Source organism: Pipistrellus hanaki (genome assembly GCF_964339955.1).
Source record: "Pipistrellus hanaki genome assembly, chromosome: 2".
Taxonomy (NCBI): Eukaryota; Metazoa; Chordata; class Mammalia; order Chiroptera; family Vespertilionidae; genus Pipistrellus; species Pipistrellus hanaki.
This window is the reverse complement of record NC_140504.1, coordinates 120,864,736-120,891,531: the sequence shown is the minus strand read 5'-3', so window position 1 is coordinate 120,891,531 and position 26,796 is coordinate 120,864,736. Positions and strand designations below refer to the sequence as shown.

Sequence of the window (26,796 nt, the reverse complement as noted above, 5' to 3'; positions counted from 1 at the left end):
CCTGGTCAGGGCACATACCCAGGTTTCGGGTTCAATCTCCTGATCAGGGTGTGTATAGGAGGCAATCAATCAATGTTTCTTGGGTACACTGGTGTTTCTCCCCCCCCCCCCCAAAAAAAAACCCCCCAATGTCTCTCTTTCTCTCTCTCTCTATGCCTGCCCCTCCCTCCCTGTCTCCCTTCCTCCCTTCCATCCCTCCCTCCCTCCCTCCCTCCCTCTCTCCCTTTCTCCCTCTCTCCCTCCCTCCTTCCTTTTCCTTTTTCTTCTCCTTCTCCTTCCCTCCTCTGAAAATATCAATAAGAGCATATTCTCGGATGAGAATTAAAACAAAAAAGAGGAGTGGGCAGAGAAAATATGAACCTGAGACCATGCATGAAATACACAAGGTAGCACAGTAGAAAACTTGCAAATAGCTATAGGACACTCTAAAGTGGCCAATTTCTAATAGGCCAGGAATATTTGTGCCATAATTTGTGTATAAGAAGGAAGTATAATTTTATTTTGTAGTTACGGGAATATGACGTCAAGGACCTAAAGGCTATATTTTCACTGTTTTTTTTAAGGACAACCTCACTATCATATTTGTGTGCCTACCTTTCCCCCTTATGAGATAGTGAGCTCCTTTAACGCAGAAATTACATCCACTGTAAGATACAATTTCCCATGAATTGCTTTGCCCTTTGCCAAGTTTTACAAGTTTTTGCATTTCCCACAAAACATAATGAGTCTTCACATAGAAGTAAAAACAACAACAACAACAAAAAAAAAACCTATTTCAATGAATAAGTGAACTGATCTTTACCCTCTAGGTCAGCGGTCGACAAACTCATTAGTCAACAGAGCCAAATATCAACAGTACAACAATTGAAATTTCTTTTGAGAGCCAAATTTTTTAAACTTAAACTTCTTCTAATGCCATTTCTTCAAAACAGACTCGCCCAGTCCAGGGTATTTTGTGGAAGAGCTGCACTCAAGGGGCCAAAGAGCCGCATGTGGCTCACGAGCCACAGTTTGCCAACCATGGCTCTAAATGAGATGCAATTAGTGCTGAAAAAATATTCTACATAAAGAATACATGTTGCAGGAACAATAAGAATAATGTTACCAAAACTATAAGTGCATATAAAATTCTGTCCTTAAACAAAACAAAATCAACTTACTAGTGATCATTGCTCCAGTTACAGAAGCCAGAAATCCGATGCTGACTGCAATAACGGAGATCACTCTCCCCTGCCTATGCCTCTGCAGCATTACAAACATCAGCACTCCCGCAGCACCATGGACAAACAGAGAGGAGAAGAGAGCCCAGAGAAAGATCCAATACCACATCTCTGAAAGGAAAAGCAAAGTGTTAATAATTCTGTGGGAAAAAATGTTAGAAAATTCAATTTAACAAATTGTGAGCACCCCTGGTTTGGGGAAGGTTGAGATAATAGGTACAAAAATGTCTAGTACAGTATCTAACACACAGTAGTACTAAATAAATTTTAACAATTACCAACCTTGCTAATGCTTAATGGGAAAATAATTCCCTCCATGACTTCAGAAGGTTAAAGCTTTACACTAATTTCCTCTAAATATTTCTATTATGTAGACAGAGTGCATCAATTTATCTAAGACACCCCTCATATATTTTCAAATCTCTTGAAGTTAATTATATAATTTATTACTGTTTGATAAGTAAATTTCTATTTTCTACACTAAATAGCAGTGTTAAGACATTTAAAAATCTATTCCTCAATTCAAATCATTCCAGAAATTAGTCAATGAATTTATCTTTTATGATTTTAAGAATTTCATGTGATTCCCACCTTGGCTCTCAACTTTATGTACACTATTAAACAGTTTGAATTTTTTATTTATTAAGAATTCTTTGCCTTATGTCATTTTAATAGTCTTTACCAAAAACTTACAACTCTATTATTCTTCAATATATCCTCAATTACTGTTCACTGATATTGAGTTTATAAAGAGTTAATGAGCATCCCTTTCATTTGGTCTCTCTAGCCTTCATTCCCTTCTCTGACAACAGGCAGCCTCCCAGTTGATGCACACAGCTCCCATAGATATTGCTGGGCCCTCGCATTGGCTCTATTTCCTGACCATGTTTGTGGTCAGGCATATCAGAGCAAGCCATTGAGCCCAGCTACACCAGTCATTCCCGTCCCCTGGTAATCCTGTACTGGGACCATTTGAGCACGTAAGTCTTTGGGAGGTTAAACCCAAAGGGTTCATGTTTTGTATAGAGCCATTTCATCATCTATATATATATAATCCTAAGTGGCTATTCAACCAGTAGCTATGATGCGTACTCACCACCAGGGGGGCATATGCTCAACGCACAGGAATGGAAACATGATGAATCTCAGAGTGAAGGGGGAAAGGGAGAGGGTGGGAAGAGATTAACCAATCTGATAAGCATACTAGAGGCCCAGTGCACAGATTCGTGCACTAGTGGGGTCCCTCGACCTGGCCTGCGGGGATTGGACTGAACCCAGACCAGTGCACAGATTCTTGCACGGGTGGGATCCCTAGGCCTGGCCTGTGGGGATCGGGCCAAAATCAGCAGTCCAACATTCCCTGAGGGGTCCCAGATTGTGAGAGGGTACGGGCCAGGCCAAGGGACCCCACTAGTGTACAAATCCGTGCACCAGGCCTCTAGTCATGTGATAAAAGCCATCATACACAGTGAAAAAACAACATATCCATCAGAAACTAGAGACAACCAAGTTCCATTTTTAGTAATTTCTAACACCCTGCCATATTCCATCCTTATATTCAATCCATTTCCTTGCAATACTAGTAAAATCCTTCTTTTTTATTTAAATTAGTTCAGATAAGGTTTCTGTTACCTATAGTTAAAAGAGCTGACTCTAGAATGTTTAGATGTCACCTTGAGACTTATCCTTGGTATACAAATGTTCCATATGCAAAATATTCCATCTATTCTTTGTGCTAGTATTCACTCTATCGAATATAAGTCAGAAAATAAAAATGGATGAATTAAAGCTTATTTATTCCATACAATGGAATATTATTCAGCTTTAAAAAGGAAACAATCGTGTCATCTGCTCCAACATGGATGAATCTTGAGAATTTTTTCAAAATAAAATAAGCTAGTTACAAGAACAAGTACTATTTGATTCCACTTATATGAGTTATCTATAGTAGTCAAATTCACAGAAACAGAAAACAGAATGGTGGTTGCCAGGGGAATGGGAAAGAGGAAAAAGGGGAGTTGTTACTTAATGGGTGCAGACAAAAACTATGTGATCTAGTGCACAATAATATGAATGTGCTTACTACAGAACTGCACGAATAAGATGATAACTTTTATATTATAATCTAGAGGCCTGGCACATAAATTCATGCATGGGTGGGGTCCCTCAGCCTGGCTGTTGATTGGGACTGATTTGGCAGGGGCGGGAAGGGGGAAGGGCGGCCACTGGGTGAAGGACCATGGGAGGTTGATGGCCCGGGGGAGGGATTGTGGGAGGTTGCCGCCTGCAGAAAGTTGGCTGTGGGAGTGCAATAACCTCCAGGGGGCAGCTCCTGCATTGAGTGTCTGCTCCCTGGTGGTCAGTGTTCATCATAGCAAAGGGTCAACTGGTCATTCGGTTTCTTAGGCTTTTATATATATAAATTAGAGGCCTGGTGTACAAAATTCATGCAAGGAGGGAGGATCCCTCAGCCCAGCCTGCACCCTCTCCAATCCAGAACCCCTTAGGGGGATGTCCAACTGCCTGTTTAGGCCTGATTCCAACCGGCAGTTGGACATCCCTCTCACAATCTGGGATCGCTGGCTCCTAACCCTTGCCTGCCAGCCTGATGCCCCTAACTACTACCCTGCTGGCCTGATCGCCCCTAACAACCTTTGCCTGATGACATGAACACCCCTAACTGCCTCTGCCTGCCAACCTGATTGCCCCTAACCACCTCTGCCTGCCAGCCTGATTGGCCCTAACTGTCTCTGCCTACTGGCCTGATTGCTCCCTAACTGCTCCCCTGCCAGCCTGATCGCCCCTAACTGCCCTCCCCTGCTGGCCTGATCACCCCCTAACTGCCCTCCCCTGCCGGTCTGATTGCCCCCTAACTGCCCTCCCTTGCTGGTCTGACCACTCCCTAACTACTCCCCGACAGTTTAATCGCCCCCTAACTGCTCTCCCCTGCTGGCCTGATTGCTCATAACCACCTCTGCCTCAGCCCCACAGTGACTTTGCCTGAAAGGATGTCCAGAAGATGTCCGGTCTAATTAGCATATTACCCTTTTATTAGTATAGATTTTTTTTTCCCCCCACACAAATAAGTAAAAATTTTAAAACTTTTGGGTGGAAATTTAAAAGATAATTATTTTAAGTCAAGACTATAAATGAATAGGTATTTAAAAACCAAACAAAAATCTCTCTGGAGAAAGGAAGCAGATTATAAAGGGGTAACACTAGGGGTTTTTGTGGCAATAAAACTGTTTTGTATTTTGACTATGATGATGAGTATATATAAAAGTGATAAACTGTAGGCAACTAAATACATACATACACACACGAGTACAAGTATACAATACCAGTGAAGTCTGAAGGTTTGTGGATTGCATTAATATTATACTGTGCTTTTCAAGAGATTTCCATTAGGTAAAGAGCACAGGGGCTCACTCTGTTTTATTCCTTACAACTGCATCTAAGTCTATAATTATCTCAAAATAAAAAGATATATTTTTTAAAATAAAAAAAGGGAAGATAGATTCCAAATTCTAAAAAATTGATCCTTAGAATGGACTCAAATCATTCGAAATCATTTCACTGGAGACATCTGATATATTTTCCAGTGTACTTTAAAATACCATGCATGCTTCTCAATGGCATGAGATAGATACTGGTAATAAAGGAAAAATAGACAGATCTTTCCTTTTAAAGGGTTTTCTCTCTTCTAGTTTTCAGGGAAATAGTGCTTTCATGCTATCACACTCAAACCAATGGCTTCACCTTATAATAAATGAATTAAAGACAAAAATGCTTAACCTGCTCATAAGATAAAATTTATATTTAAAAAGATAATTTTTCCAAAGTGAACTCAATAAAGTAAAAATGTAAGGGAGTACTAATGCACTGTAGAGAGTGCACTAAGACAAGAAAGGGCTCTCAACAGAAAACATAATCCTAATAAGTCACAATGTGCTTGTATACTAAGACCACTTCTGATAGCTTATCAGATGTATTTCCCCTAAAGCACTTTTCTTTGTTGTCCTTCTAATACAAGTAGATTAAAATTTCTTGACTGCATTTAACAAACACCAAGAGTGCGGGATTATTTGACACTATAAAATATTGACATCAATGATAAATTTACCTAATAATTAGGAAAAGTAAATTTTAAAATTAATGTTTTAACAAACCCCAAGTTATAAAAGAATTATATAACTAAAAAGGAATCTTAAATGGTCCTCTAATGACCAGTCCAGGATTATCCCTTAAACTGACTGAGAACAAAGTACCTAAACTCAAATTTTCTTTTATGTTTCTCTTGCTTTAAAAAATATATATATATGGCCGAAACCGGTTTGGCTCAGCGGTAGAGCGTCGGTCTGTGGACTGAAAGGTCCCAGGTTCAATTCCGGTCAAGGGCATGTACATTGGTTGCGGGCACATCCCCGGTAGGGGGTGTGCAAGAGGCAGCTGGTCGATGGTTCTCTCTCATCGACGTTTCTAGCTCTCTATCCCTCTCCCTTCCTCTCTGTAAGAAAAATCAATAAAATACATATATATATATATATATATATATATATATATATATATATATATGATATATCATGGAGAAAAAAAAACTCCACTGAAAATATCTACAACTAACTTAGGTATTATGTTACTACTATTATTTTGAATTACCTGATAGATTAATACAACCCTGTCACTGAGCATGGCCTCTAAAGATCTTGATCTGTTCTGGGTAAACAAGCCTGTCTAAGTTTCTACTCACCACTGGCAAACCCAGAAAACCTACTGGGTTAGTCCAGATGAAGAGAAGTGAAGGATCCTAAGAGTAGAGCAAGAAGAGTTGTCCAAAAACCCCAGAGGAAGAACAGGTACTAAGAGGACAGGAGTAGAACATCACATTTTTTTTTTTTTTTTTTTTGCTTTAACTGTCTAGGTCCTACAGCTAACTTGAACACTAAGAATCCCAGTTTCTCCTTTCCATCCATAATTCATCTGATCCAACTTTCTAGCAATTAAGCAATAGTGAAGGAAGGAAGCCAGAGGGAGCCTTTGCTAGTGCTAGACAAATACAAAAATTTAAAGTACAATGCACAACACAGAAACTTAGAAGCATGCCATCCATACAATCACTTTAATTCCATGGAAGAAGTACCCCTTCTTCCTGGGCACATTTTAGGAAGCCCTTTAGTTGTTTCTCCCTATTGAAGGCTGTCCATAATCTTCATCTTACAGTAGTTTTGCCTGGATTTTTGCAGTGTTTGTTTACTTTTTAGTGAGACGGGGGGCAGGAGAGTTGTGATTTGTTCCAGCCTCCAAGCAATACTATAATAGTAATAGCCCTAACTTGAAATCTGCACCTCATCAGCCCTGGTTGCCGAGTCACTCAGAAATTATATTCTGTGCTTTTGATTTTTATCCGTGGGAAAATTATTTATGAAAAATGAACTTTCAATGTTTAGAATATATTAACTGAATAAAAATAAGTCAAAGAATGATATATAATGTTTGATCCTATTTGTTTAAAAAATTACACGTTTATATATGTACATAAAATGTATAGTAAACAAAATACTTGACAATGGCTATCTTTTAAAGCTAAGATACAAGATGAATGACATTTTATATATTCTTTATCATTTGCTTATTTTTTAAAATATATTTTATTGATTTTTTACAGAGAGGAAGAGAGAGGGATAGAGAGTTAGAAACATGATGAGAATCATCAATCAGCTGCCTCTTGCACACCCCCTACTGGGGATGTGCCTGCAACCAAGGTATATGCCCTTGACCGGAATCGAACTCAGGACCTTTTATTCCACAGGCTGACGCTCTCTCCACTGAGCCAAACCGGTTTCAGCATCATTTGCTTATTTTTAACAACCTGTTGGAAAGGTTGTTAATTTTATTTTTTTTTTAATTTTTACTGCAAACATACTGTCTTTTAAAAAACAGGTTTTGCCCTGGCCAGTTCCTAAGTGGTTAGTACCTAGGGGTCTCAGATTCAATTTCTGGTCAAGATCACAAACCTGGGTTGCAGGTTTGTTCCCTGGCCCTGGAACATGTGCAGGACGCAACCAATGCATGTGTCTCTCTCACATTGATATGTGTGTCTGTCTCTCTCTCTCTCTCTCTCTCTCTCTCTCTCTCTCTCTCTCCCATCCTCATCTCCCTCCCTCCCTTCCACTTTCTCTAAACAATCAATGGGGGAAAAAATCCTTAGTGAAGATTAACAAAAAAAAAACAACAAACAAAGAAAGCCAAAGGTTCTCACCCAGGCAGCTCATGATAACTACCATGGAGCAACTAATACACTCTGGAGGTAAGACCTAAACTACCATGTTTTTATCAAATAATCATGACATGCAATAGAGATAGAAATCACTACTCTAAGCTAAAGTTTCATAGAGGTATTTGTTTAAAAAAAAAAAAAAAAGCCAAAAGTCATAAAACAAGGAAACAAGTCATTAAACAACACTAAATATATTTTTAAGCCTCTGTAGAGATCTAACCCTTTAATATAATTAGCAAGTAGATACTAAAAATGTACTATGTATTCAACATATTCTAAGCCTCAAGCTGAAGATACCATGCCAGTAAGACTATATTTGGGGACCATTCATAATTTTTCACCTTCTTTTTTTTTTTTTTAGTTTTTATTTTATGTTATTATTTTTTTTAATATATTTTATTGATTTTTTTTTACCCCCTCCCTCCCTCCCATACATCCCCTCCCTCCCCAGAGTTTTGTGTCCATTGGTTGCACTGATATGCATGTATACAAGTCCTTCGGTTGATCTATTATCTCCCCCAGATCTTCCTCCCCTCCCCGCTGTATTCACCTTCTTTATAGAAATGGTGCACACTCTAAATTTAAATAATTTGTGTTCAAATTAGGCTATCTCAGTATCTCAAACTTTTTTCATTCTAGCAAATCTAAGGTTTGGAACTTGCTCTCTCTAGTTTCAAATAGGAGTAACTTCTAAATTTGGGGGTATATCCAACAGAGAAGGCTTATTAGGTTCTCAGGAAAATGATCCATTTATATCTGAAAAAGTCCCAGATATAAGATCAACCTCAGATATGGCTCATGACCCATAACTGTCTGATCCACTGCCTGTTTCTGTACAGCAAGCATGTCAAACTCGCGGCCCACAACAAATATTTTTGCAGCCCAGCCAACATAATAACATGTAAGAAATGTTTTAATACAAATTTTGTAACTTACTTTTTATAATATCCTGTTATACATAATCTATATATATAAAGCTAATATGCAAATGTCCCCTCAGGAGTTCGACCAGGAGTTCGATTGCTCACTATGACGTGCGCTGACTACCAGGGGAGGCGGCACAGAACATGGCAGGCGACCAGGGGCAGCAGGGCCCTAAGGAAGCGAGGGAAGGAGATGAGGAACCATGCGTTGGTGGGGTGAAGGTGGTAAGGGAAGGAGGAGGTGAGGAGGCAGGGAACTTGATCAGCCCTGATTGCAGGCCAGGCCTAGGGACCCTACCCATACACAAATTTAATGCACTGGTCCTCTAGTTATTAATAACAAACTACAATATAGTAATGAATGATTACTATAATCATGTTGCATTCATTTCCCTTAAGCGCCCAATGTGCACCATTTCTCTCCACTAATACTAACAGCGAATATTTTAGCAGTCAATTGCCACATCATTAGTCTTGTACTGACTTGTTTGGTGTGTGCAACAGAAAATATTTTGCTTTCAGAGAACAAGAAAAATACTAGATTTGCGTTACACTTATTAATTTGTGCAGTTATTCAGTGTCTGGTAAGTTAATGTTTGAAAAAAATATTAATTTTAATTAAAATGTTCTATTATTTCATGTTAACGATTACTCATTTGTTTTAGCTCTTTGTATTTAGCATGTTCTTATCAAAATAAACCTACCTTTCTATAAAAACTGAAGCTTTTGTTTTTTTGTGGCCCACATAAACGTAAATATTATTTATTTGGCTGTGTTAGCCTTTGAGTTTGTGAGCTAAAAATTGCTTTTACATTTTGAAATGGTTGAAAAAATTCAAAAACAATATTTCAAGGCACATGAAAATTACAAAAAATTCAAATTTCATTGTTCATAAAGTTTTATTTGAATGCAGATATGCCCATTCACATTGTCTATAGCTATGTTCATGCTACAATGTGCAGAGCTGAGTAGTTGGGATAGAGATCATATGGTCAGCAAAGCCAAAAATATTTACTGCAGTTACTATATGTTGAGGATGTTGAGTACTGGCCTTTACCGAAAAAGTTGCTGATTCCTGGTCTAATGATTTGACATATGTAGCTGGTTCCTGCGCTGTCCCATATCCCATTGAAAATTAGTCACAGTACTTTCATATATTATCAAGAACACATTTGGTATTTAATTAATGATACTTATGTTTATAATGATGCATATATTTTAAATACCTTAAGTTCTTCATAGCACATTATGCAGCTAGTACTATGGGATATAGAATCCTCAGCAAAAGGAAGGAATATCAAAGAAGATTGCAAGAGAACACATTGCTACACCTGAGTTTTCAAAAATAAACAGGATTAACCAAACTATAAACATACTGGAGATGCAATGAGGGTGAGGAATAGGGGTGTCGGATGGTTCTCAGACCCCGCTCCTGTATGTTGGAGTGACTTGGGAGAGCCTAAAAGAAATACCACCCTAGACATTCTGATTTAATTGGGCATCAGAAATCTTTGAAGTTCCCAGGTGACTCATGCACAGCCACGAATGAGAAAAAAAAATGCTCTAAGATATAATGATCAAGTCATAGAATTACATGCAACGAAGAATATGAAACTGCAAAAACTCTGGTCTTGAGGTTGCTCTCCCCCAATGGCTTAAGTCTTTTGTTTTGAATAATAGAAAGTGCCAGGAAGCAGGCAAGATTACCTGATACAAGGAATAGTGTGGCTACCATGGTTCTAAAAGGCAAAAAAATACAGTCCAATTCTCAAAATCCTAATACAGAGTTTACCAAAGACTAAAACTAGACCAGGTCAGCAAAGAAATCTTCCTGCCTCCACCATGAGCCAAACACTAAGTAACAAGCAACAGAAGTCTGCCACTGGGGGAAGGGAAGTGCGTGGACTGACAATCCTTCTGTGGTGTAGGCATGCAGAGATAGCTAAAATCTGACATACAGCACTAACACTGAGAATAACCCTGCAGCACAGGGACATGGCAACAGCAGCAATTTCTATAGACTCTGAAGCCTGTAGCACATTGAAGGTAACCATAACAACAACACAACTCAAACTCAGCTTACTCCTGAGGAGATTAAATCAACTCTTCACACTCTGGTCTAACAAGCAGCAGCCCATTTGCTGGCATAAATACTACATACTTCAGTCTGTACTCTATGCATATAAAGTCCTACATTTAATAAAAAATTATGAGACAGTCCTGGCCAGGTGGCTTAGTTGGTTGGAGCTTCATCCCATACACCAAAAGGGTGTGGGCTCAGTTCCCAATCAGGGCACATATCTAGGTTAAGGGTTCAATCCCCAGTCTGGGCATGTAATGGAGGCAACTGATGGATATTTCTCTCACTTCTCTTTCTCTCTCCCTTTCTTTCTAAAATCAATAAACATATTCTCAGGTAAGAATTTAAAAAATAGCCGAGACCGGTTTGGCTCAATGGATAGAGCGTCGGCTTGGGGACTGAAGGGACCCGGGTTCGATTCCGGTCAAGGGCATGTACCTTGGTTGCGGGCATATCCCCAGTAGGAGGTGTGCATGAGGCAGCTGATCGATGACTCTCTCTCATCGATGTTTCTAGCTTTCTATCTCTCTCCCTTCCTCTCTGTACAAAATCAATAAAATATATTTTAAAAAAAAAAGAATTTAAAAAATAAATTATGAGACCCACTCAAAAACAGTAAAAACAACCCACTGCTAAGAAATAAAGTGACCAACAAAGCCAGACCCAGAGATGATCAGATTTTGGAATAACCAGACAAGGACTTTAAAATAACTATAATTAACACATTAAAGGCTCTCATGAAAAAGGTGGACAGCTCACATAAACAGAGAAATTTCAGCAAAGAGATAGAAACTAGGAAAAAGTAAAATGAAAATCCTAGAAATTGTTTTAAAGTACAGAACAACAAAAATACCTCAGAGATAAAGAATTTCTTTAATACTGGTAGGCTCACCAGCAGACTGGACACAGCTAAGCAGAGAATCAGTGAACTTATAAGATAAACAGTAGAAATTATTCAAACTGAAATATAATAGAAGGACAAATAGAAACCATCCAAGAGCTATGGAATAATTTCAAATGGTTCAAATAGTTTCTCTTCAAATATTTTTCTTCTCCATTCTCTCTTTTCCTCCTAGGACTCCAGTTATATTAGACACAGAGGAACAAAGATAAAAATTAGAGCATACTTCTCATCAAAAACTATCAAACCAGAAGACAACAGAATAACATTTTTTAAAACTACTGAAAGAAAAAAAATCTGTAAAGCCAGGAATCTATATTCAAGAGAGATACCTTTCACAACTGAAGGTGAAATGAAGACTTTTTCCAGAAACAAAAATGCTGGGAGAATTAACTGCCTACAGACCTGAGCTATGAAACATATTAAAGGAAGTTCTTCAGACAGAAGTATAATACTACATGGAATCCTAACTCTACACAAAGAAATGCGTAACAGTGAAGATAAACATAAGACATATTTCTTATTTTTAATCACACTAACATTTTAACCAGTTTTAAAAATAAGTTACTGTTTTTGCACTTGAAACCTCATTTAACATAGAAGTTAGAGCTGTGTTGGATATTTAATTCTACTTAAAAATGAGCAAAAACACTAGATTTTAAATTTAATTGTGACACCTTCAAGAACTACTTTAAAATACTGCTTCTCTTAAAGCTTATGGCAATACTGTTTATTACCCACTTAAACTAAATTACCCTTTCACTAGATAATTATGTAACTTTAAACTGTAAATTACAGTACTCATCATTGAATAGTAAAATTCTTAGAAAAACAGGTGCTTAATTTAAAACAATCTGAATATCAATTGCTTTAAAGAAATCAGATTAAGCTATTAAAAATAGTTCAAAAAATTGCTCTATATTTAAGCCACAGCACTATCTTCCTAAGGATGTCATTCAGTTTGTTCTTTCTCATAAATGATGTTATCACTCAGTTATAAAATATAGGGTTTATAAATCAGAATCTGAATCTAATTATAAAATTATAACAGAGATTATGCAATAGTTCTATTGTTATTACTTGTCTGCCCTCAAGCATCTTAAATTACATTTGTTTGATTTAGTCACTGTCCTTAACTCAGCAAATGATCTCAAGATACATTACAAAAAGGTATTGACAAAGAATACTGAAAAATGAACTTTTTACATTAATAAGCAGAACTTATAATGAAATACCCAACAAATTATTAACATGAATGGCAGATCAGAAAATAAAAGCACCACCGGAAAAACTAAGTAAGCAATGCACAAGCATGTCAAGACAGTCATGCCTCAGGTATTATTGATAGAATCCTGAGGGAGAGGTTTATACCGCATGGGGATTAAAAAAACAGAACTTGAAGGGATCTTCAGAACTTAAAGGGATCTTCAGATACTGAATCCAGTTTCCTAAACCAAATTTTAAGGCCTAATTATAAGAGCTATTAAATGGTATTTAGACACCAAAGATTTTCTAGATCATAAATCAAAACCTAATGAATTAGCATATTAAAATATCTGAAGAAGTCCCCATTAAAAAAAAGTTTCTTAGTTTTACAGAGTAAAGAAACAAGTTTCAATGCAAATATAAACATTTTTCTTAACTCATAGTACAATTCTAAACTTTTCTCAACTCATCAAAATTTCTAAATCAGCTTTCAATATGAAATGAGAAAACCTAGGCCTCGGAAATAGGTGGGTTATCTTAAGTGTAAAGGCTAATTAGTAGCATTCAAGGATAAAACTCAGTTCTTATAAACTCAAAGACCTAGTGCTTATTTAGACTCTTTATTTGCATACAAAAATAAACTGTCTAGAATTTTAAAAATACAATTATTTCATAAGCATTATTCTCTATAGCTTTATTTATTCATATAAAGAAAACATTTTTAAAAGATTTATGATCATAATGCTAAAAGTCACTTAAAAAAACTGGTTATAGCATCCTCTTGAAAATACATGGATCATTAATATTGATATTTTAACTTGACTAAATACTCCATATTAAAATGCATTATATATCTTACATACAATTTGATCACTAAAAAACTTAGTTTTTAAAAATCAGGTGTTCTCAATCCTTGAACCTTCAATAACAAAATTACCTGAAGAGCTAGTTTAAAAGGTGGTTTCCTAGCCTCTGTTCTCAAAGTCCCTAATTCCATAGACAGGCCCTGGATCTGTACCCTTAGCCAGCCCCAGATGATTCCAATATTAGCAAGATTTAGAAATCCTGCGGGATTAAAGTAATTCATGGGAAGGAATGGAAGAAGGAGAATTTGATAATGAAAATCCAGTTTCACATTATGAATGAAAACATCTTAGTTGGACAGATATTCAAGTAATACTTTTAAACTTAATCAAGTCCTGATAGTTTTCCTATAGGCAGTTTATATTTCCTTTCTCTCCATCACCCCATAAACAGGTTCTTTCTCCACTTTCTACCTCTTCTGTTGCCTTCAAAATCCCACTACCTGGTTCTCCCTGAACTCAACAAGCCACAAAAGAATTACTTAGCCCAATGGTCGGCAAACTCATTAGTCAACAGAGCAGCAAACTGCGGCTCGAGAGTTTACCTGATGGTTAGTCGGTGTCATTAGCTCATGAGCTTCTTAGGGACAATGATTGATATTTTCATCTTTATCGGTATTTACCAGAGACTGACACATGACTCATGATCAAGAAATAACCAATAAATTAAACCTTAAAAATGCTAGACACTGCATTTTCTTCAATGTATCAAGATGGGTTTTGCTTCTTCTAGGCACCTGTTCCTCTTACAGATATTTTATCCCCTCACCCACTACATTGTCTTCCCGTTCAGGGCCTCATTCCCCATACCTACCTCCAGGACTGAGCAGCCAGGCTCTGGGAGACCCCCAATGACCCTGATCTGGTACAGTCCCCTGCACAATATACCAGAGCTGTGTGACCAGAGTACAGCAGAAGTGATGAGATACCACTTCCAAGATTAGATTGTAAGAGACCCTAGGACTTCTGTTTTTGGTTTCTCTCCCTCTGGCCACTCAGTATGGCGAAAGCCATGTTACAAGCAGCACCTGGATCCCTCCTACCAGCAGTCACATGAAAGTGCCTGGAAATGAACAACCCTCCAGCAGTCAGGTCTGTAGACTGCAGTCCAGGCTGACAGCTTGACTGTTACCTCTGTAAAACGATGAGCTGCCACCAGCAAAACCATTCCCAGATTCCCGAGTATCAGGAACTGTATGAGAAAATAACGTGTTTGGTTTTAAACTGCTAAATTCCGGGGTAATTTATTACTCAGCAATAAATAACGAATACCAAGATCTATAAATTCATACTCACTACAACATAAGCTTCTTAAAAAGTCATGACATGTTATAGTATCTCTGACAACATCATGTCCACTACAGTTAATCCAATGTTTGCTTACTTGGATTGATTGATAATTTTTCAAGTCCTAGATTATGTATTTTGTAAGCAGGAGCAAGATATTGCCTATAACAGTTTCTCTTGTTTTAAAAGTGGAATCAATAATGGTCCCTGACCTCACCTGGTTATTATGAGGATCCAATAATATGATATTCATAACTGCCTCAGAATTATGACCACCACACTAAAAAGTGTTAAGTGTTGTTAACTACTAAAAGTAAAATGTCTTAAAAGGAAATGTATCACTCTCTTTCCTTAGTATTGAAACCCTAAAAATTAATTTTTTTAATGTAAGAATTATTACAAACCATGTCAGATTCATGAAATAAACTTAGAAAACTGATTTACCTTCAAATATTAAGATAGAATATCAAATAAAAGAAGATACTGGATATGTTAATATGATAATACTAATTAATCTAGCAACTTATATTCCTTAAAACGGTTTCATTTGTCCTAGTCATACTGCAATAAGTTCATAACATGCTCCTAGACTATATTACAAGATTATATTATAAGAACACAAGTAACTGAATCCAGGTAAAAGGTGTTTTTTTTGGTTATGTTTTTAATATATTTTATTGATTTTGTACAGAGAGGGAGGGAGTTAGAAAGTTAGAAACATCGATGAGAAAGAGTCATCGATCAGCTGCCTCTTGCACACCCCCTACTAGGGATATGCCCGCAACTCAGGTACATGCCCTTGATCGGAATCGAACCCAGGACCTTTCAGTCCCCAAGCCGACGCTCTATCCATTGAGCCAAACCGGTTTCGGCGTTGTTGTTTTTTTGTATGAAATTTGGTGGAAAATCTTTTTCTATTTCAAAGTTTCATTTACTTAGCTAGTCATTGGAATTTAACAGCCTAATGAGAACTCTCTCAAATGTGTTGCTACTGCCACTGTTCACTATATGATTTTTGTTAAAATACTTAGTCATTAAAAATACATAATCAGCACAGCCAGCATGGCTCAGTTGTTCAGCACTGACTTATGAACCAGGAGGTCACAGTTCGATTCCTGGTCAGGACATGCCCGGGTTGTTGAGAGTATCCCCAGTAGGGGGTATGCAGGAGGCAGCAGGTCAAGGAATTTTCTCTCATCGCTGATGTTTCTAGCTCTCGCTCCTTCTCCCTTCTTCTCTGAAATCAATAAAAATATATTTTAAAAAATACATAATTAGCCTATCACAACTGAACAGAGCAAAGATAAATTTGTACTTAATAGTTAACTACTAGTTAACTATTAAATTGTCAAAATCATAGCTTACACAGACCCAAGACTTATCCAGAAATTGCTTTAAATTTTAAACATGTCATCTGGACCTTAGACTTGGTATTGCCAGAGGATATGGTTCAAAGATAATAAAATGGGAATTTTTAAAACCTGAAGATAAAAATTATAATTTTTGAAAAATTACAGTAGCTTCATTAGCAATACAATATACAACCTTCCAAAAAGCAGACTCCTATAAAGTACAAATCATACCATCATTTATTAATTGGCTCTGTAGCACAAAAGAATACAGGATTTTTTCACAAGTATTTCAGAAACAGCTAATTTTGGAGTCCAGCACAATACTGAAAAGAAGTACTTGCTTTTAAGGCTATATTTACAAAACATAAATACCTATAAGTGGACATTTGAAATAATTTTACTTACATAAACTCACCTCCAATAACAGAGCAGTTAGGAAGAGGAATTAAACTTAATTATAGCCTAGGATACAAAATAACACCGAGAGAAGCAAACCAACTTGGGAGCACGGCTAAAGGAAGGTGCTGGCTTTACTAGCATGTGGTGTAAACAATTCCAGATACCTATATTAGATACCAATTATTTTCCCTCTTTTTTATTTTTTTCCTGAAAATATTAACACTGAAGTGGCTTAGTAAGTGAAAAATCTAAAAGGGGACTACAATAGTGTGTGTGTACACACTGCAAAAATAAGCACATATATTGAATATAGGCACACACATATATGCACACAGAGGCAGCTGACTTTCCTTCCAGTTTGAATTCCCAGCCTCCCAATGCTTATTACCAATAGAAAAAGGGAGCACCTGCCACCACATTTGCTGCTGTCACCGAGAGAGGAGACAGTCTAAGGCCAGCCTTTGCCTTTTTTCCCAGGGACCAATTATTCCTTTCCTAACACCAGCCTAGATCTGTTTATCCAGGGGTTTAGGCATCCTGCCTATTTCTAAGTAAAAAATTCTTCTCTAAACCAAATTTGCGTTAGAGCACAAAGTTGAGAAAATAAAGGTAAAGCAAAGGAATACATTTTATTGTAGATCGTTTTTTAAAGTCAAGTAACATATGAAAATGAAAGAGTATATACACACTGACTCTAATTTTAGATTGGGGCCATGGTATTAGGAACAATTTAGAGAAAAAAACGATTTGAGAAAGAAAGCCATTTATCTCTCTACTTTAGTAAGCTAAAGACTCATCTAACCTATGTACAGTTAACACTTTAGGAATCTTATGAATCACACACTTTAGGAAGTGTTGGATACGGAAAAGAACTGTGGCAATGGTGACTAAGTGACAGACATTGGGTCTCCAGATATTAATCTGCTCTATATGGAGTCCTCAATCCTAGTGTCTTCCTAATGAAGTAGGAAAAATAAATAGCAGCCTGAACTTCATAGGATTTCTAAAAGTGGATATATATAAATATGAATCAAAACTTTTACATAAGCAAAAGCAAAGTAAAATTTTATAAAGCACTATTACTCAATAGTTCTTGCATTTTCTAATATATTTTATTTTTATAGATGGATAGAAATAAATTCCAGTCATACATTCTTGGGTTTATTGGGACAAATACTTACCAGGCTATTCTTAAGTACATTAAGATTAATTGTCCAACAGACCTGCCTGAAAAAAGCCATGTGGGGTAAAAGGAAAAGGCACAGAACTAAGGGTCAGGGAAGGTTAGTTCCTGCCTCCATCATTAAGCAACTGTTAGATCCCCACCATATCCTTCATTTCAACAATGTGGCATTTGATATTTCCAAAGTGAAGTCGCTGAACAACATAACTTTTAGCTCTAAAATGTTGTTCGTTCTCATGATCACTTTTTAAACATTTATTTCTACCGAAGTGATACATACGCAAGACTGCTTTCTAAAGGTCATTCTCTAAGATAAAAAGGTCAATATAAAGATTTTCTCACTTCACTTATGGGATAAGATACAAAGAAAAGAAAAGAAAAAAACACAACACAACTATTGGTTTGTATAAAGAAAAAAGTAGAGCCTGTCTGGTGTGGCTCAGTAGCTGAGCATCAACCTAAGAACCTGAAGATCACAGTTTGACTCCCAGTCAAGGTATTGGCCCAGGCTGTGGACTTGGTCTCCAGTAGGTATACAGGAGGCAGCCAATCATGATTTTTTCTCATCCTTGATGTTTCTATCTCTCCCCCCTTCTCCCTTGCTCTCTGAAATCAATAAAGAAAATTTTTTTTCAAAAAAATAGAGATGAGAATGTGTTCCTCCTTTAATTGGCTTTTAATAACCTGAATTTCTATGAATCAGAATTCTATAAATCCTTTATACAGTCATTTCTTAAATCCAAATCAGTCTGGTTCTATACTATGCTCCTTTCTTTTACCTGTTTCTCTTCCAAGTTTATTATGATGACAAAAATGCTTTCTGACGTAATGTTATCATACTTTGAAAAAATGTAATGATATTTAACTTATTAGCTAAGTTACTCTTCTCTTCAATGTCTAAATGTGTAAAATAAAGATAAACAATCTCTCTCAAGATTGTTGAAAAGATTCAATAATATACATGGAAGTATGGTTAACTAGCACAAAAGCACTTTTAATAAGCATTTGTGTTTTAAAGCTTTGACAATTATCTACAAAAGTTATTGAAACACCTCATTCCCTAGTTATCAGCATATTTACTCCAAAAGATGTAGCCAAAAAATAATACAAATAGAATGTTTAAATCATGCAACTGTTTAGTATTATTTTTAAAATTCTGTAAATATGTATTGAGCATTTACTATGTGCCAGGTACTATAATGCTAGGGATCCAGAATTCAGTGATTAAGACATTGATACCACCCCCAAAAAGCTCATAGTCAAAAAGCATATACAAGGAGCAGGATGAAGCAAATGTTTCATTATCTACATAGCGGAAAGAGGAAGTAGCTAAAATATCCTGGAAAAAGGGAAAGAGTTCTGTAGGCAAAGACTGGGTTTTTATTTTTTTTTATTTTTATTTTTTTAAATATATTTTATTAATTTTTCACAGAGAGGAAGAGAGAGGGATAGAGAGTTAGAAACATCGATGAGAGAGAATCATGGATCAGCTGCCTCTTGCACACCCCCTACTGGGCATGTGCCTGCAACCAAGGTACATGCCCTTGACCGGAATGGAACCGGGAACCTTTCAGTCCGCAGGCCGATGCTCTATCCACTGAGCCAAACCGGTCCCGGCAAAGACTGAGTTTTTAAAGCCTAGCTCAGCCATTTACTAGCTCTGTGATTTGGAGCAACTGAATTTACCTCTCTGAGCTTCTTCGTAAATCTACTTTGGAGAGTCATTCTGGAGATTAGAAATAATATATGTGAAGTACCTGGTACATAGCAGAAATTATTTTTCATTGTTTTAGGATTTGTTTTTAATAGACCAAATTTAAGAGGTATGGTGGCTAGCATATCTTAACTAATTATTAAGCTACATATGTCACCAGAACCAAGAAGGCCATAAAGAACCACATCAGAATGTTACCACTTCCAAAGTCCGAACTGATGTGGTTCCTAATGTGGTACACTCAACCTGCTGGTGAAACATATTTCTAATCTATTTCCTTCTCCATTTTTACCCTAACAAACAATTTTGCATATTCACACTCTACTCTTTTGCATTTATTCCCCAGGTCCACTTTAGTCCTAGTTTGGGACGTTCTGTATATCCTCCAGGAAATGGCAACGTCCTATGAGCAGCTTGTGATTATTAAGATTGTATTAAGAGATAATTAAAGCTAACTCTGGACTCAAACTACTATTACTAACCTAATGGTTGACTTGCAGAACTAGAAGCTGCTAAATAATAGTTAGAATCTTAAAGTAAATATTTTAAAATATTGTAAAATCCTGCCAAGAGGTAAGTTACATTTACATTTTCTCTGTTCCCCAAAGCTATTTTTTCTAAATACTCTAACTGAAATATAACATTTGAAATATACACAATGAACAAATATGAGGCAAAGCCATAGTTAAAAGGCAAAGCAGTCTATCCCTAAATTCTACTGAATCATAAAGTGGTATTGTCATAAACTTGTCAACATAGTTTTTCAGAACTGAGAACATGTTCCTATCTTTAAAACATCATGTAAGGTAAGTTTGCTCCAAGTTAAATAACCATGTATTAAAACTGAGGACATCATGAATCAATCCAGAACTTTAATTTTATAGCTTCCACATTCAAGAAAACCAGTGTATCTAAGTCACCTTGTGGTATGTAATTTTTTTAAAAATAATCTCTATGAATATCCATATCATACCAGTTAAATTTACAGTATACTCTTCCTACTTTTAGTCAGTTTGACATAATGCATTTTGAAATACTAAAGTTCCATCAAAATTAGCTGCCTTATACATTTTCAAGAATCAAATCCTGGGCATGTTTTAAAGTTTTTTTCTCTGGGGATAAGGCACTGAGGAGTCACCAAACTGCAAAAGAATCTTTCCTATAAATACTAATCTTTACAGGATCTTTTTAAAATTCAGAACTCAGAATATTAGCAAGCATTTCCACATTAACAAACCCAGAAGTTTCTTCACAAAGCAAACCGAGGCATCCTATAAAAATGAGTATTACTGCTCATTTTTACAACTATAAATTGATGTTAATTATTGTAATGTAGTTCAGTCCAATTCCCTCCCGAGAGCCTTGAGAACGAAGGGAAATGGATAAAATTATCAAATGTCACAGGAGCAGCAGTTTGAGGCCAGAAGGGGAGAAAGAGAGACAGACAGACAAAAGGAAATAGGATAGAGAGGAGATATATGGTGGAAACTAAAATGCTTATAACCACTAGACCTTGGCCCAGACCACCTGACCCACTGTAATCTACTTAATGTCATCTATATTAAAAAAAAAAAAAAAAAAAAAAAAGTTAACAATGGAAGCAAATTGATCCTGAGCAGGAAATGTAAGCCCTGCGTTCAATTTGAGATTTGCCAGAAAGAAAAAGAGCTCAACAGAAAAACACCTAAACAATAAAAAGCGCTGTGCGAGTACGAGTGTGTGCGCTGGTGGGGGAAGAGGGGGTGAAGAAAAGCTAACTGTGCTCAAGTCTCAGCACAGATGCGAGTAACTACGGAAGGCGGGGCCGCGGGCCCTCCCTCCCTCCGCACGGCGGGGGCCGGGGTCCTGGCTTCCCCCCGCACACACACTCTGGAGAAGGGGAAGCCCCTGAGCGCGGGGCGAACCGGTGGCGGCCGTCGGGGCGCCTGGATCCCGCGCGGAGCGGACCCAACGAAGACCTCCCCGGCCGGGACCCGGGACCGCGATCTCCCGAGGAGGCGCGCCCGGGGTGGGGCGGCCAGGAGCGCTTCCTCCGCCCGGGAGGGAGGAAGCAGGCGGCGAGGGGGGAGGCACCGCACCCCCGTCCCCTCCCCGGCGGCGGCGCATCAATTACCCGTGAGGTTCCTCAGCACCGTCCCGTGGGCCCAGAGGCTCAGGACCTGCTGCACCGACAGGTTGATCATGGAGTGGTCACCCGCCTCCGCCTTCATCTTCCCGGGGGGGCGCCCGCCGCCTTCTCCGCGGGCGCCGGGGGGCGGCGGCGGGGGCGAGGCTCCGGGGGCGGCGGCGGGTGCGCGGCTCCTCCAGGCCGCCGCCGCCGGGCAAGGCTGCGGGGCGCCGGGCCGGGCGTTGCTGCTGCCGCTGCGGCCGACGGACCTCCGCGGGGGGCCGCTCAGCGCGTCTCCTCCCAGGCAGCCCCCTCCCCGCCGCGGAGACATTGAGGACGGCGGACGGGGGAGGGGAGGGGGCCCGGCGCTGTCCCCGCGCGGCCCCCCAGCGAGGACGCGGTGCGGAGGAGGCCGCCGCCGCTCCCTCTCAGGGGCAGTGCCGCGCCGCGGGGACCGGGCGCGCTGGGAGGCCGAGGTCGAGCCGGGAGGCGGGGAGTGATGGGCAGCCGGCAGGTGCTGCCCCCGGCGAAGTCCCACGCATCACCTCCGGAGGATCCGGAGAGCCGGGATCCGCGGGAGGCTGCGGCGGCAGCCCGGGCGGCACCTGCCACCGGCCTGCCCACCCTCCAGCCGCCGACACTCGAGGAACCGCCCCCTCCACCCGCGGCCGCCGGCGGGCCGCTCGTGCGCGCGCGCACGGGTCCCCTCCTCCCTCCCTCCGCCGGACCGGCTGCGCATGCTCAGTCTCCCCCTTCCCGCGACCCGCCGCCCTCGGACACCCGGCCGGCCCCGGAGTCCTCCTCCCTCCCCTCCCCGCGCGGAGCTCGCGAGGCCGACGGCGCCGGGAGCCACCGCAGTGGGGCGGGGAGAAGCGCAGTTGCGTCACTAGCGCCACCGCCGGCTCCGCTGCTGATTGGGTGCTGAGAGGACCCGCCCCCGCACTCCCCGCCCCTCACCCGGGCGCGCGCCCTGGGAGCCGCAGCCCTTGACCGAGGCGCTCCGGACGTGCGGAGTGGCCGTGGGCGCTGAAGACCGAGCCTGAAGGGCCACCCCGGCCTAGCCCGGGGGAGCAAACGGTACCAAACTTCCTGAGACGCTTTCTGCGGTAGTTCAGATCTTTGGCTCCTCATGAAACACTTTTGACAACAAATGTTTGCATCCTTTTTTAAAAGGCTTAAACATCTCAACATTTTACATGTATTAATTGAGGGGTTTTTTTGTGTGTGTGTGTTTTTTTTTAGTAAGTCAGGTGAGTTGGATATATATTTTATATTTTAAAGCAACTAAATATATTTTAAATTTTAAAGCTATATATTTTATATTTTAAAGCTACTAAATATTATATTTTAAAGCTACTAAAACGGAAAGAGACTCCCTTTCTCATTCACCCAGTCCTTCTGGCAGCAAGAACTGGGGCCTCCTGTGGTTCCAGGTTCCCAAATACTTAGTGACATAGGGTTCAGAGCCATTCCCTGATCTAGCTCTTTTTGCATTGCAGTATTTTTTTAATTTAAATTGTAAAAGCAAACAACATTTTAAAAAAAAACTTTCGTTATTTTTTTTCTCCCCTAGGACTTAAACTTTCTTCCTATTGTTTGCTACCTTTTTTCATGCCCAAACGTTAGCCTGAGGAGCTATCTAAATTCCAGCTATGACAAATTAAACTCCTTAAAGTTTGAAACCTTTTAACTTGAAAAATAAAAATTAAGTTTTGGTTATAATATAAATATGCACTAGCCACTGCCATTCCCAACTCCATCCTTTTCAATGGCTCTGCCATTGTAAATAAAAATGTACTAAAGGAAGGGAAGTTCATGCTGTAGCAAAAACAAATATACTCAGCAAAACCTGTAGGGTCGAATCACCTGTACAATGGTACTTTGGTGACCACTTTTAAAACAGTAATTATACATTCATACATATTTATGTATGTATATATAGTAGATGTATTGGTGTCACAACACACAAAAAAAGGGAAATTGTATCACTAATAAGAATTGGACCCAAATAAATAATATAGAGTTTATCTTCCCCCTAGTATTTAGAATTATCTAGATCTTAATCAATTAAAGATTATAGAATATCAGACTTAAAATTGGCCTTAGCGTTTTTCTAATTCATTTTATTTAATAGATAAGGAAATGGATTCTGCAGAATTCAGTTTCTTGACATAGGTAACACCACTTCAGAGGCTAGTTTATGAATTCCCAGTCTATTATTTTTGTCTAGCAAACATACTGTGTTTCTTAACTTACTATTAATCCATAAATTTAAGATTCTGGATGTGGAGGTGCAGGTTATGTGATGGTGGTATTAAGAGAGTCGATATTATATGAGTAGTGGTATTTTTAAAAATCACGCAACCACATCCAGTGAAGTGTTTATAGAAAACTCTGAGCAACAGCTCATTAAACTCTCACATCAGGAACTTTTAGTTGGTTTGGAACAATTGGGATTCTCAGTATTGTACACTATTGTTTAAAACATAGCATTCATGCTCATTGCAGCAGTATTTACAATAGCCAAGATCTGGAAATAGCCCAAGTGCCCATCAGTAAATGAGGGGATTAAAAAACAAAACAAAACAAAAAAAACTGGTACATTTACACAATGGAATATTACTTGGCCATATAGAAGAAGGAAATCTGACCTTTTGTGACAGTATGGATGGATCTAGGGACTATTATGCTATGTGAAATAAGCCAGTCAGAGAAAGACAAATACCATATGATCTCACTCAGATGTTGAATCTAATGAACAAAATAAACTGATGACCAAAATAGAAACAGAGGCATGGATACAGACTGACAGATGTCAGAAGGGAAGCAGGATGGGGGGACTGGATGAAGAAGGTGAAGGCATTAGAAAGACACACATACATAACACACAGACACAGAAAACAGTGTGGTGATAGCCAGAGGGAAAGGGGGGTGAGGTGTGTGGAGGTGGGCAAAGGGGGCAGGGGGAGACTGACAGAGACTTTGCTTTGGCCAATGGGGACATGATGCAGTGTGCAGATGATGTTTTATTGAGTGTGCACTTGAAACTGGTATGGTTTTGTAAAACAATGTCACCTGAATAAATTCAATTAAAAAAAGAAAAGAAAATATTCAGAACCTGGGACAGTGCCTAGCACATGATGTTCAATAAATATTTGCTGAATGAATGTCATAGAAAGTCAGCATTTTCCTTGTTTCACATAATTTTTTAAATGTAATTTAAGTATTGATTTCAGAAATGAGAAAGTAAGACACAGCAATGAAGCCTCTGGTCCAGCAGCCATCAACCTTTTTCACCTCATGGCACACATAAACTAATTACTAAAATTCTGCAGCACACCCAAAATATATTTTTTGCCAATCTGACAAAAGAGAATTTAAAAAAACACACTAGGTATTATTTTGATTCATTCACACCAGGTGGCCACTGTTGTGTTGGTTGTTGTCATTTTTATTTTATTTATTTATTTATTTTTTTTAACAATTTAAAGGCAAAGAGGTCAGTGCCCCTGACTAAAGTCATCTGGGATTGCATGTTTTTAAAATTCTGTCTGCTCATCTGCTCACCGATTGAAAATTGCTGCTCTAGTCCATAATGCACTTCCCCTGCTTTTCAGTTTCATTCAATTTAATAAGTATTTATTTGGCATCTATTACTTATAATGTTCTATGCTAGGTATTATGTATAGGATTTGAATATTAATAAGTTCTCTACTCTCCAGGCTAATTCATTGCATTTAACTTATATTAGGCTAATGATATCCCCTTTGTTGGAAGGCAGTACTCTTAAGGGAATTGAGCATTTTCTAACAGCCAAAGCTATAAAACACAAAAGTGAGTTAATGCAAATGAAAATTGTGTAGTTTCTCTCCTTGCAGATTTTAGATATTGCATTAATACAACAATCAACGAATGCTTTTGTTACATTCCTGCCAGAAATCAGGGAACACCCCAAATGACTCCTAAAAGTCTTTTTCAGCCCTGCCCTTCAGTTTAAAATAAGCAATTTATGAATAGTTCCTGGTTTATTTATTACATACAACTGAGGGTTCACTCATAAGTCTTATCCATCCTATTAAATGCCCAGAAAGAGCACAGAATAATGCTTTTAAAATCAGTTAGACTACACAATGATATTGATCCTTAGAGGAAATGTCCTTAAAGTCATTTTTTTCCTCCACTTTATTACCTTTCTTGCTGTATGGTACTACATAAGAATTGTTAGAGGTGTTAGAGGCACCTCACCGTCACCAGAGAGATGTTACTGGACAGCCCCCTCAGTCAGTGGGAGAGGGCTGAGCTCAACCTCGATCCTCATTGAATTTATCCTAGAGACTTTGACTGCGTTGTGAAAAGTCAATTAATTAAAGCATGCACCTTAATTGAAAAAGCAAAGCAAGCAAGCAAACCTATACATCTGCCTTACAAACCACAAACAGGCTCTCAGCCACTCTGTAAAGCAGCTTGGATGGGGGTTCGAGGTGTTATATACCCACCGTGCATAAGTTTTAAAATTGATTTGCTGAATATTTTGTTACAGATTAATTCTCAAGGTCCCCCCTTTATTTGTTTGTTTGTTTGTTTGTTTGTTTGTACTTTGTTGTGGCCTTCCCAGAATTCATGAGAAGCACCTGGCAACTTTATCATGCCAAGCCTTGAGACTGCTGGCTTCTCTACTTAGGAAGTAAAACTGCCCTTTTGGCCTTTCCGTTTTCCCCCTTCCCTTTCTGCATTCTCACACTAGAGAGGATTTTTAACCATTTGCTCTCATGTCCTTGTCTGGGGAAGATGACTGGCTAGTTACAGGGCAGCTGCAGATTGCCCACACTGTATGGCCTTGTTTTAACTTCTCTGTCTCAGTTTCTCTATTCCTCCTGCCCTGGAACCCTGTAACAAAATGACAGAAGTAAGAGGAAGAAAGCCATTCATATCAATCCAAACTGGGTACTGTGCTGAAACTTACATGTTGAAATGTTTCTCAAAACACCTATTAGTGTCAAGAAACATTTATTTCCATCACAGTAAATCGGAGAAACAGGATAAAGAGGATTTTCCTTCTGTGAAAACTCTGACTCTAAAAACGATTTTGCAAACTGACATCAGAATTAGAAGAATTCCAAATTGCCCACCTAGACTGTTTGAAAAACTTAAATTTCTGGGGCTAGGAAATATAAAGATATGTCCTGTTTTGTCTCCTCAGTAACATATGGTACACCTAGGGTACCAAGCTAATGATATGAGGCTTCGGAGGGACCCAGCCCTGCCCAGAAAAGGAAGGAGAGCT

The 26,796-nt window shown here is 38.8% G+C and overlaps 1 protein-coding gene across 3 annotated transcripts in view; it reads right to left on the bottom strand.

Annotated features, from left to right (window-relative positions):
- TMEM170B (transmembrane protein 170B) overlaps positions 1–22,276 on the bottom strand; it is a 39,107-nt gene extending 16,831 nt beyond the window's left edge. Inside the window, exons 1-2 of one of the 3 annotated variants that reach the window (XR_014793999.1) lie at positions 21,519–22,276; positions 1,161–1,331 (exon numbers count right to left, since the gene is read on the bottom strand). Coding sequence is in view for 2 of the 3 variants with exons in the window: in XM_084872768.1 (XP_084728894.1) it covers positions 1,161–1,331; positions 21,519–21,843 (496 nt within the window). In the remaining variant the exon portion in view is untranslated. The remainder of the gene's footprint in view (positions 1–1,160; positions 1,332–21,518) is intronic. The other 2 variants (XM_084872768.1, XM_084872769.1) reach the window with 2 other exon arrangements.
- Positions 22,277–26,796: the final 4,520 nt, after the last annotated feature.